General features: G+C 33.0%; 1 protein-coding gene across 9 annotated transcripts in view; it reads right to left on the bottom strand.

The window, feature by feature from the left end:
- The window catches only part of USP15 (ubiquitin specific peptidase 15), a 124,525-nt gene that overhangs the window by 72,612 nt on the left and 38,245 nt on the right, over positions 1 to 13,668 (bottom strand). For all 9 annotated transcript variants that reach the window (XR_005365321.1, XR_005365319.1, XR_005365320.1 and 6 more), the window contains 2 exons: positions 10,027 to 10,153; positions 3,731 to 3,876 (listed from right to left, as the gene is read on the bottom strand). Coding sequence is in view for 6 of the 9 variants with exons in the window: in XM_038549857.1 (XP_038405785.1) it covers positions 3,731 to 3,876; positions 10,027 to 10,153 (273 nt within the window). In the remaining 3 variants the exon portion in view is untranslated. The remainder of the gene's footprint in view (positions 1 to 3,730; positions 3,877 to 10,026; positions 10,154 to 13,668) is intronic.

Genomic DNA, 13,668 nt, shown 5'->3' with positions numbered 1-13,668 from the left:
AGGGAGTTAACTTTTTAAAATTGTATTTGAATTCAGTTTGCCAACATACAGTATAACATCCAGAAATTAGATTGTTTTAAAGTCCTTAAAAAAATTTTTTTTTATTTAAATTTATTTTTGATTGGTGTTCAATTTGCCAAAATATAGAACAACACCCAGTGCTCATCCCGTCAAGTGTCCACCGCAATGCCCGTCACCCAGTCACCCCCACCCCCGCCCACCTCCCCTTCCACCACCCCTAGTTCGTGTCCCAGAGTTAGGAGTCTTTCATGTTCTGTCTCCCTTTCTGATACTTCCCACTCATTTTTTCTCCTTTTCCCTTTATTCCCTTTCACTATTTTTTATATTCCCCAAATGAATGAGACCACATAATGTTTGTCCTTCTCCAATTGTAAAGTCCTTAAAATTAAAGCCCAGAAACCAGTTAAAAAAAAAAAAAAGTTAATATTCACTCCTTTATTTAAATATTTTTTTTTCAAATATATTATTTTCTAACTAAAGTTTTGCTCATGGTTAAAACTTTCAAGATGAAAATTTTTGGGGGGTAAGGGGACAGGGTAACTAACTGGGTGATGAACATTAAGGAGGGCATGGGATATAATGAGCACTGGGTGTTACATAAGACTGATGAATTATTGACCTCTACCTCTGAAACCAATAATACATTATATGTTAATTAATTTAATTTAAATAGAATTTGAAAAACAAAAAATAATTTTTAGAAAGGTTTCAAAATTTAATTATGTGTGTGCATGTGCGCGCGCATGCATGCACACACACGCTCTCTTTAGAGAAAGAGAGACCACCATTTTTGGAGGGAAATTCTTCAATAACGTATCTTTGTTCAACTTTCTTATGTTTCATTTTACTTTCAGTATCAGTAAAAATTTTAAAATGTCCACAGTAGGGGCACCTATGTGGCTCAGCTGGTTAAGTGTCTGACTTGATTAAGCCCACATCAGGCTAACCCCTCAGTGGGGAGGTCTGCTTGCCCCTCCCCTCTGCCTTCCCCCCACCAAATAAATAAATAAATAAATAAATAAATAAATAAATAAATAAATAAAATCTTTAAAACAATTATTGTTGACATCAGTGTTATGACACAAGTTGTTTAAAAAAATCAAGAACAGAGGAAATTAATTTTTAGTAAATGCCTATTATACGTAGGCATTGTCACATATACATATGTATTGTATTAGGCTATAAAAACAGTGGTTTTCAGACTTATTTTAGCTATTAGAGTCTTTTTTTTTTTTTAGCTATTAGAGTCTTAAGTGACATTTTTTAAAGGTTATTTATTCATGAGAGAATAAATATTAAATAAATAAATAAGTAAATAAATAAATACTTTCTGAGAGAGAAAAGCAGAGACATAGGCAGAGGGAGAAGCAGGCTCCCTGCAGGGAGCCCAAACCAGTACTCGATTCCAGGACTCCGGGATCACAACTTAAGCCAAAGGCAGATGCTCAACTACTTAGCCACCGAGGTGCTCTCTTAAGTGAAATCATACAAAAAACTTTTATCTATTACAATCAAAATTAGAGTTAACTTGATTGAAGCTGGAGTAAGGAACTTGGAACTCTCATGGTTAGTCAATACTCCCCTCCTTAGCCAGCCAATTTCCTCTTTCACTCCTTAGTTACCACATGTAAGTCTTGAGATAGTTTCAGGAGTACAATTTGGAATACAAAGAATCATTTCTTTAAAACTTTTCAATGACTGAGCCTATGTAATGGCTTTTATTCTATCCATCATGTATATTAGAAAACTGAGGCTTAGAGAATTTAAGTATTTAATGTTCTTGATAGGAAGGCATTTATATGATTGCAGGGGACAGTAAATTATTTTAATAGGAAGGTTATATGTCCTTAAGAACATCTGACCGTTTGAAATAATGTTTTAAATAGCATGCTTTAAATTTTCTAGATTTTGCAACAGTTATTTTCTGACTGATGGTAAGTGAAGTAAACATTATCCTGGACTTTTCTTTTTTTTTTTTTCTTTTTAAGATTTGTTTTAGAGAAAAGAGAGAAAGAGAGAGAAAGAAGAGGGAAAGGCAGGAGAGAGAGAGAATCTCCAGCAGGCTCCCCACTGAGGGCAAAGCCTGTTGCAGAGCTCAATCTCACAACCCTGAGACAATGAACTGAGCTGAAGTCAGATGCTTAACCGACTCAGCCACCAGGCACCCCTGTCAGACAGAAGAAAATAAAACAGAAGAAAAATAAAAATCTTCATATATTGGAGCACCAGGCTCTGTGTTAGGTACTAAAAATAAAAACAAAAATAAACAGGGATCCCTGGGTGGCTCAGCGGTTTAGCACCTGCCTTTGGCCCAGGGCGCGATCCTGGAGTCCCGGGATCGAGTTCTGCGCGGGCTCCTGGCATGGAGCCTGCTTCTCCCTCTGCCTGTGTCTCTGCCTCTCTCTCTCTCCCTCCAAGTCTATCATGAATAAATAAAAATTAAAACAAAACAAAAACAAAAACAAAAATAAACAGACACAAAGTCCAACTAAAGCAAGGAACTCATAATCTAGAGGGGAAGCTCAACATATAAATAAAATACAAAATGAATGACACAAACGACATATACATAAATCATTGTGAGGTTAAGGGAGTAATTTTTTTCTCCTAAGTAAAAAACTCCTTTACCTCAAACAGATATTGAGAAAAATAGATCAGGAAAGGCTGAAGAGATGATGTGACATTTGAGCTGGAATCTGAAGAATGACAATCTGATCTGGTTAGACTACATGATAGAATGGAAAGGTTAATTTGAATATTTTGATGTTTAAAAAGACTTTACTGGATGGATGCAGGCACTGGGAAGAAGGGTTCAACAGGCAGATGGAATAACACAGATGGAAAGCACAGGAGTTGGGAATAGCACAGTATGCTTAGGGAACTATAAGCAGTTCAGTTTGGTATTGTTGAGTATGGGTCATGAGGCAAGGATAATCTAAAGATGCTGGAAAACTAGCCTAAAAGGTCAAACCTTGATTTGCATGCTGTGTTAAGTGCCTGAACTTTATTCTATAAACTGTTAGGGAACCAGGAAAAGTTTATAGTAAGGCTTACATTTTAGAAAGAGTGTTCTAGCAGAAATATGGAAGACTGAGAATGGATATGCAAAAGACTAGATGCAGGGGACCTGGTAAGACACTACTGAAATAAAGGTTTGAGAATAGAATAGAGAGACTAATTCAAGAACTTGCTGATTGTGTCTAAATGTCTTCATTTCCTAACACATTCATTTCTTTCGAATGTATTATAAAGACACACCAAATTGGGGGTTGATACCTTACCAAGGGCTGGTAAACTACAGTTCACTTAGCTCAGATTGCTTTTGTAAATGAAGCTTGTTGTTTACATATTGCCCATGACTACTTTTGTGTTATTATAATGGCAGAGTTGCAGTTGCAACAGAGATCATAAGGGCTACACAGCCAAAAATATTTACTATTTGATTCTTTACAAAAAGTTCGTTGACCCATCTTATTATATTAGCTGGGTTTTTGATGGAAAATTTCTTTTTAAAAAGTAGGTTATGCCCAAGCTCAAGGAGGAAACCCAAAAGTTATTGGTAGTGATCAGCAGGAACAGGGATGAGTTACAAAGAGGAAGCCAGAGACAGTAGAGCCCATTATAGATTGTCAAGATATTCCCAAAGTTTGTGACTCCAAAAAGCTTCATGTATGGTATGCTTAAAATAAACAGTACTGCTAAACAATACCTGTCCTTGGTATAAACCAGCATCCTGAATGGTGCTGTCTGGCTTATTCAGTGGTTCAAATGTATTACTCATGTATTTGTTCCACAATCTGGTCTCCTTTTCATCTGGAATATTGAAGATTTTTCTTATTTCCTTTTCAATTGTATCTAGATTTAAAAGGAGGAAAGATATATAAATATAATAAATATTTTAAAATATACCACATAGAGCTAAGTGCTCACCAGCATAAAAATCCTAAATTTAAAATAATGAAATAATAGCAAGAACAGATGAACAACTATGCAGGACATATATAAAGAACAATAAAGACAACCTGGTGTGCTTTTAAGGAACAAAATGGTAATTATAACTCTGACAGATAATTACTTGGGGAAACTAAGATCTCTCAAGAGAGAAGAGTTCAATCATATAACCCTACAGTATAATTTATATTATAAGAATAATCTTAACTTTTTACACATTATAAATTCAATATATTTTCTGAGGATATGTTGGACTTAGAAAAAGTATGAGTCAGAGATGCTATAGATAGAAAATATTTTTACCGTAATATAACCAATTTTAGGATAATTTATATTAAATTGAATATTACTTATAGTTTAGATAGTTAACTAAAATTAAGTAGAATATATGGACACAAAGGAAAGTGCCTTTTTAAAAAGATTTTATTTATTTATTCATGAGAGACACACAGAGAGAGAAAGAGAGAGAGGCAAAGACAGAGGCAGAGGGAGAAGCAGGCTCCATGCAGGGAGCCCCACATGGTACTCGATCCCGGGTCTCCAGGATCACACCCTAGACTGAAGGTAGTGCTAAACCACTGAGCCACCCAGGCTGCCCCAAAAGTGCCTTCTTTGAAAGGATCTCTGTACTGATAAAAATTTGTTTTCACAGAAAAATCATATATTTTCCTCATTTCTAAATCAATTATTTGAATGGAAAAAGTCTTTTTTAAACTGGAGTAGTTATAAAGTAAGACACAGAAATACCCACATATTTGAGAGTAGAGATGTAATTAAGTTTCAGCGTGATATAGTTAAATGAATCTTCAAAATTTTTAAACATGAGAAAGAGATATTAGAAAATATATTTTTTTAGAAAATATTATTATACCTGATGAATTCTAGTCAATAACTTGCCTACCTTAGACTCAAGAAAATGGTAAAATACCTTATGACATATGATGAAATATAAAATACTTCTACATTTTAGAATACCTGGTTAGTTTGGGAAAGAAACATTATTTATTACATACTAAACCTATTAACATACATTCTCTGAAGAAACCTTAAATCATTAAGTCCTACATCATTAAATTTAGTCTAATAATACTATTTATGTTCTACTTAGCAGTTGAAGTTCTTTAATAGTCTTACAGTAAATGAGATTTTGATTAAGACATTAAATAGGAAATTTTATAGTGTATCTGAAAACTTAGAGCAAATTAGCCAGAATATTTAAATAATTATATAATAAATATGCTAACAGGACTGTTTTCTATTTTAGCAGACTGATGTTTTTCTTTTTGTCCTTTTTATTCAAGTGTAAATATATACAGAAAAATGCACAGGTCATTAGAATAAAATGATAAATTTCCAAAGTGGACACACCTATGTATTCAGCACACAGATGAAGAAACGGAACATTATGTAGGAAGGAGGCTAGAGGAAAAGCTGAGGAAGGGAGGTCATTTTAGCCTTTCTAATAAAAATGAGTACTTTTTTCCTGATTGCACATATAATTCTTGCTCGTTGCAAAAATTCAGGAAATACAAATAAAAATGTCTACAGACAACCACTGTTAACATTTTGATATTTCTTCTTTCAGACATTTATCTATTAATATATAGATATTTACATACATAATACCCAATACATAGACACATACGGGAATTTCCTCTTCATTGAGTTTCGAAGCTACTTACATATTGCGTAAGAACATTAAAGGCAGAAGAAAGGAGTGTAAAGGGCCCTGAGGTGAGAATATATCTGGCTTCTTTTAGAACAGCATGATGCACCAATGTGGCTAAAGTGAAATGAGCAAGGTGGAAATGAGATCTTTATGTAGAATCTTGTGAGCTATGAAAGTATTCCATTTTATCTGAGTAAGAAGAGAAGAAATTGAGGAGTTTTGAACAGAGAAGTAGCATAATCTGGTATTTTAAAAATTCACTTTTGGGCAGCCTGGGAAGCTTGGCGGTTTTAGCGCCGCCTTCAGTTCCAGGGCGTGATCCTGGAGACCCGGGTATGAGTCCCATGTCGGGCTCCCTGCATGTAGCCTGCTTCTCCCTCTGCCTGTGTCTCTGCCTCTCTCTCTCTCTCTCTCTCTGTGTGTGTGTGTGTCTTTCATGAATAGATAAATAAAATCTTAAAAAAAAAAAAGATTTAAAAGTTCACTTTGCTGCTAGTGAAAAACTGCAGAATGTCAAGGTAGGAGACTAGGCTCCTACGGCAATCAAAACTGAGGAAGAAACAATGTTAAGTGGTCAGACTAAGAACAGATTCTGAAGGGAATGCTTATAAGATATGCTGCTAGATTACATGCAAGGTGAGAAACAAAAGAAAATCTGAATGATATCAAGGTTTTTAGTCTGAGCCACTGGAGGAATACAAGTGGCAATTACTCAGATGGGGAAGAATAATAGGTAGCAGATTTGTGTGTATGGAGGGGGAGGACTTTAGTTTCATACATGTTATATCTTGAGATTCCTATCAGACAGAAGTAAAGCTACAGAAAGACTGAAGCTGGAATATAGAGTTCTGCGCAACAGATATAAATTCAAAAGATATCAATATGCAGAAAGTATTTAAAAAGCTAGGACATGGAAGGAAATCACCAAAGAAAAGAGGAAATTCAAGGACTAAGCATGGCAACACCCTGATGTTTTGAGATCAGAAACATGAAGAGGATGTTTTCAGATTCTCTGAGAAAATGCAGGCAGTGAAAATCTGTACCATGGAAGCCATGTAAAAAGAATTTATTTCTAGATGGAAAAGTGAATAAATATGTTAATTTTTGCTGGCAGGTTAAGAAAATGGAAGCCTGAAATTACCATTAGATTTATCAATGTAGAAGTAGTCAGAGACCATCATAGAAGCAGTGCCAAGGGAGTGGTAGGTCTGAATGTCTGATGTAGCAGAGTCAAATGAGAATGGGAGGTAAGTGGTAGCTAGAAAGCAGGATGTTCAAATTGAGATCCACCAAGTGCAGTTACAGATAACAGCAGTGTAGGGTATAGCTAGATAACTGATGACTGAAGCTGGAGACAGATAAAGATCGCCAGAGTTGAGAAAGTCAAAGTACTGAGAGTGTGTGTATATTTTTCCATATGTGAATCTGACTCTCTCAAGCAGTTAATGAAAAGCTTACGGAGGTAGAAAAATATTAATTCATATAATAAAAATAATTGTTGTGACAAGCACTTCCAGTAAGAACATTCAATAAGTTAAACAATTCTATTAATAAATTTTACATAAATATAAAGCACTGTTCAATAACTTTTATAATAAAAATTATTTTTTCAGTGTATCCCTAAAGAAAAAATAAAAACCAAATTTTGTATTCCTTATTGGAACATGTTCTATACCCAAATATGTAAATTTAAGGAGAAAAATACTCAAAGGCAAGATATTTTGGCTCTGAATGAGGTAAATTATTTGGCTCTTGCCTATGACAACTATCTTATAAGTCAGTGTAGTATTAGCTGAAAATGAGACATTTTATTAATTTGGAGAAAACAGGTACTTCTATTTCTTAATTCTATTTATGTAACATTTAGCTATGTTTTATGCACATAAGTATTTGAATCATTTTTAATCAAGATGAGACCACAGAGGAAAATATGCATCCCATGTTTCCTTTCTTATTATCCAATTTTTTATTATTTCAACACTCACTTCCTTTAGAAAAACAAAATCAGCCCATTTAAAGTTTGTGCAGATTGTCTAAGGTGGCAACTAAGAGAGTGTGGAGTTCAAACATTGACTCTTTCACTTAGGAGCAAGGGTGAACCTAAGTTATTTAACTTTCCTAAGCCTCGACTTCATCACTTATCCAATGAAGACACAGTATTGTTGAGGTTTAAATAACAAATTTCCTGAGAAGTGTCAAAAACACAGTAAGTATTCCATAACTGTTAAGTACTATAACTATAATCATGAGGTCTCTAAAATTCCCAGTTTGATTTCTGCAAAATCTTTTGCTTAAACTAAGAGCAAATTTGCTCTAATACAGACTTTTAAAAACTAAGACCTACAGTAAGAAACCGTGACCAATATACACGTGTTGCTATTTTCTACTGATATTTTCCATTTTATTCTTTTTACTCTCAAAATATGTAATGACCACCCAGTCTTGACAAACATGGCTCTAATTCAGTTAAAAAAAAACTTTAGCTGTGCAAAAATTCAGTTCATTCACAACTTTAAGGTATATATTCAATGTATGTAGCTTTTAAAGTATTAGTAAATTTAAACTATGTTGATTAAAATCTATGCAAATCATACAGTTTTTGAAGCAGAGATTCTTTATAAACCACCTATTTCCTTGACAAATTCTTACTACTTTATGCTAGAACTCTATAATGCTGGTACTGAATTCAGAAATTAAACAAGCTGATCTTCAAATAAGGAGTTAAAATAATTATTCAGTGAACTACTCTTCTAAAATAAGATTTCTGATTGTCTCACATTTATAATTTTTCTATAGAAATGAGCTAAGGAGAAAAGGAAATATGTAACTTTTAAAATAACTAGAAAATGTGATCTGTATGAAGTATTTTAAGTAGCTTCTCATTTATATTATAATTTGCTCAAAATTTCAGATTAGTTTTTGATTTAATTTTGATAGACCACCTTTGTTAGACAGGTGATTCTTATTGTGCATACTTTAATATCATGATTAATGGTTTTATACATATTGAAAACTTGCAGTTTTTAGTATATAGAAATGTTTTATTTTCCTGAATATGTTCCACATATCTAGAAATTAAAAAGTTAAGCAATTATACATGTTAATACAATGATATTTATACATGGAATTACTAATATTTTAAGCATTCATTTTAGAAAGATAAGTTTACTAAACTGCATTGCCAACCTACAAATATTCTAGGAAAAGAGGGGGAAAACAGAAAATTCCTACATAATATTATATTTGGTAAAACATTTAGGATTGACCAAGCACTGGGTATCAAAGAATGGTGTTATTTCATGAAAAATACTGGTTTATAAGGATCTTCTGCTGTGAAATGGGTAAGTGGTGAAAGTCAAAATTAAGTATTTTTTTACTTTTAACCAAAGTATACCTAATGATTGGTTTCAGCAAAGAAAGTTATACATAAATTTGTTAATCTTTTTCTTGCTGAGAAGTTCTAGATTAACTGCTATGTCTCCACTGTTTACACTTTCCAACATCAATGTTCTTAACCAATAATCTTGTTTTCCAAAAACTTTATTTGAAAATATGTATATTTGGTAATTCTTATTTTGAGCTGTGATTTATCAAACGGTACTGCAATTTTTTATTAAACGCATAATAACTTATTTTTAAAAATCTCATTCAACATATTCTTTTTTTTTTTCATTCAACATATTCTTGATCTTAAACTAAAATCTGGCTTTTAAATACAATAAAAATACATATATTTCAATAAATACTTATATGTATAGATACATAAATATATAAGTATATGCAGATATATAAATATACAGAGGGGGTTGGATACATTTCTATTTGGGATGGTAATTTCCTAACCTACTCACTGTTAAAAAAGAAAAAAAAAATCAATTTGTCATAAAAAATGCTAATAAGTCTACTGCCTTATCTAAGTAGCTACTTAATTTGCATTTAGAGTCCAGAGAATAAACAACAAAAAAAAGTTTGTCATTTTCCATGCTAAGAATGGGAAACTTTATTATTCCTACCATTAGGGATATCTATATTACATTACCTGAAAAAGTCTTAATTTTATCAACTTTTTATTTTTACTTACAGTTCTACTTTATATTCAAGTTATAAACATTTACTTTTTCAAATGCTCAATTAAAAACATAATTATTTGATTTTGTAAAAAGTAAAATGGCACAAATAATAAACTCACCTAATAATGTAAAGTAGAACTAGACATGATAAATAATTCAACTCTAGGCTAAGGCATATTGCATCAAGGTTGGAAATCTGTAATGTTGAAGTACAAACCCTTAAAAAGGTTATCATCCTAGTAACATATAAAAAATAAAATTACAACTAAATTTCTAATAGCAATGGTTTAACAAAGAGACAGGATCTTGCATTACCTATTGTGTCAGCTTTACTAAATCTTCGAGTTACAACATTATTCATGTTTCCATTTTCACAGAGCTTCAATTCTGTGAGATATACTTCTACTTTGCAGTGCTTTACAAACATACCCTGTTCAACCACCTAAAAACCAAAACAAATCAGTGTTAGCTATAGCTCATATTTCACTGTCTCTAATAACAATATATTTCTCTAAAGAGGCTTTAGAAAAAAACTGCAGATCTCCAAAGAAAAGTAACTATTAAAAACTGTCAAAATAAAATATGAGATACTAGATACTCGAAAAAGCCAGAAATATATTTGGCATATTTAGCAGAATATGAATAATCATATGAAAGATTAACAGATAGTTTGGAAAGGCATTCAACTCATCTATGAAGATACAGCATACTATAAATAATGAATACATTCAGTATTAATAGTGAGAAAGTTTACCCCCAATGTAAATACAGCTCTCATTAATGATCCAGACCTACTTCAAGCTTTTACTTGATTTCAAGCAGGAAACCTTTAAAAATTATAAATTTTATAAAATTTCAGTTAGCAACAGCTAACTCTATATGTTAAATCACTCTATATGTTAAAATAAACCTTTTAAAATAACTCCAAATTACAGCTGCCAAATTATTCAGCTATGGCCTGTAACTGATACGTTAGTTTTCCATCCTAAGATGACTTTGTTTGACCTTTAAATCACTCTTAGTAATTCTATGCAGCAAATGGAAAAAAAAAAAAAAGCTGTTAAACATGCAACAAAGCGGAAAAAGAGAAAATATGTATATATTAGGGTCACCTTTTAAGTAAGTATATTTCCTTTTGATCTTCTAAAGGTTAACTGTAGGATTTCAGTCATGAATACAGTTTCTGAAAATAGTAATCAGTCTGATATGTGATACATTAGACTAATATGGCTAAAGGGAGGCTCCAAATGCCTGCTGTAACTCACAAGCTTAGCATCAATTCAGTAATGGACCTACAGATTTGTCTTTCATTTGCAGGGCAATTGTTTTAGTTCAAAAAATTCAAATGTAGTTTAGCTAATATTTAATGTCCAATCGAACACTAATTTTTTATAATACTTTGTAACTTATATTTTCTTAATTATACTTGTTACATTCACATTTCTAAAAGAGGTGACAGCCTATACCTCTCCAGCTCTTCATTAATTTTACAAACTAATATATAAATTGTCTTCTAACTAATGAAATTTGTTTTAAATCTCTTATGCTTCATTTTGAGATTAAGAATGTAACAAAAGATACCATATCATTTAATTTTATAGGATTATATGTAGCTATATTTAAGTAGAAAAACTAGAAATATATTCCTATCAGAAATTTTTGCTCTGGGACTCAATATCTGAGTAACAGTCCTAAAACAATATTAGTACTAATCATTAATGGGTTGCTAAAACTGAGGTGCCTAGAGGCCTCATTGTTTTTTGGGGAAAAATGATCAACAATAGAGCAGGTAATGGCATAACAAAACAGGATAAAATAACAAAACAGAAAATCTCTCATTATGATTTATATTAAGATATATTTTTCTAAACTAAGCATAGTTTTTTAAAAATGAAGATTAGGGCAGCCCCGGTGGCACAGCGGTTTGGCGCCGCCTACAGCCTGGTGTGTGATCCTGGAGACCCAGTTTCGAGTCCCACATGGGGCTCCCTGCATGGAGCCTGCGTCTCCCTCTCCCTCTGCCTGTGTCTCTGCCTCTCTCTGTCTATGAATAAATAAATAAAATCTTTAAAAAAAAATAAAAAATAAAAATGAAGATTAATATTCATAACATCGATAGACTCTTGTAAAGAATCTGGTGATTTAACTGTTAGAAAGTCACTGTAAATAATGAAAACAAAACACCAAGATTATTTCAAAATCCACTTTGAGTTTCAGGATTTTTCTAACCATTATTTTTCTTCCCACCAACAATATCTTATATTGTTGAAACTCTCATCATCAGTACTCAGATACCACTATTATCAGATACTTTACTACTTCCAAAAGTAGTGTATTAAGAAGTTATTATTATTATTTTTTTTTTTTTTTAAATTTTAGGTTTTTATTTATTTATTTATTCATTCAGAGAGAGCGAGAGAGAGGCAGAGACACAGGCAGAGGGAGAAGCAGGCTCCATGCCAGAAGCCTGACGTGGGACTCGATCCCGGGTCTCCAGGATCACACCCCGGGCTGCAGGCGGCGCTAAACCGCTGCGCCACCAGGGCTACCCAAGAAGTTATTATTTTTTTTAAGATTTTATTTATTTATTCATGAGAGACACAGAGAGAGAGAGCAGAGACACAGGCAGAGGAAGAACCAGGCTCCTCAAGCAGAGCCCAGTGTGGGACTCGATCCCCAGACCCGGGATTATGCCCTGAGCCGAAGGCAGACGCTCAACCACTGAGCCACCCAGGTGTCCCAAAAAGTTGTTCTTTTAGAGAAAATATGAGTTTGTCCTCCACTATTTTTTTTATCTCTTGTCCTCCCAACTATTTTTATTTGAAGAACCACACTATATGAAAAATTAAAACTAAGTAGCTAAGCAGAAAAAAATAGTGTATTTATGTATTAGTGTTATTACTATTATAGAATTATTTATTTATATAACATCTTTATATTTGTTTATATAAAATCTACTACCTTATTTAAAAAGCACTAAAAATGACCATTTAAAATACTGGTTATGAAGACTGTGTAACAGGAAGAAACAGGCTTATAAAAAACAATGTACAAGTTATATTTACCTAATTACTATGACAATTAAAATACACATTTGAAATAAGACTGGAACATGAATATTCAGAAATAATAGTTATGTTTCAGAATTAGAGTGGACCACCAAAATATTTTTTCTAAGTGAATTATAATGTTATATTATTATGAACAAAGAGCAAGCATTAAGATGAAATCTGGCGGGATCCCTGGGTGGCGCAGCGGTTTGGCGCCTGCCTTTGGCCCAGGGCGCGATCCTGGAGACCCGGGATTGAATCCCACATCGGGCTCCCGGTGCATGGAGCCTGCTTCTCCCTCTGCCTATGTCTCTCTGCCTCTCTCTCTCTCTCTCTCTCTCTGTGACTATCATAAATAAATAAAAAAAATTAAAAAAAAAAAAAGATGAAATCTGGCTTCCTGTCCAAAATTTAAAACTTATGGCTAGGGGACGCCTGGGTGGCTCAGTGTTGGAGTGTCTGCCCTCAGCTCAGGGTGTAATCCTGAGATTGAGTCCCACATCAGGCTCCCCTCGAGGACCCTGCTTCTCTCTCTACCTATGTCTCTGCCCCTCTCTCTCTGTATCTCTTATGAATAAATATTTAAAAAAAAATAAAACTTATGACTAGATAAAAATATTTCCATTAACTGATGGCCACAATGAAGGTACAGTCTCTACTAAATTAGCGAGGGGAAATACAAATTCATATTGAATTAAAATAAATATAACTTCTGTTTGTTTATTTTGCCATGAAATTAGAGAGCATTTTGTAGAAAGCCATGAAATATATTGATAAACCTAATATACTTTTTATGCTTACTAGTGATAAAAATCAATAAGTAGAGAAGGATAACAAGTACAAAATCATAGGTGTTAATACTTTACAAACAAATTCTACATGTAAAAATTCCATTCACAAATATTTC

Source organism: Canis lupus, chromosome 10, assembly GCF_011100685.1.
Source record: "Canis lupus familiaris isolate Mischka breed German Shepherd chromosome 10, alternate assembly UU_Cfam_GSD_1.0, whole genome shotgun sequence".
Classification (NCBI taxonomy): domain Eukaryota; kingdom Metazoa; phylum Chordata; class Mammalia; order Carnivora; family Canidae; genus Canis; species Canis lupus.
The sequence above is the reverse complement of the archived record's forward strand: the minus strand, read 5'-3'. Positions and strand labels throughout refer to the sequence as shown.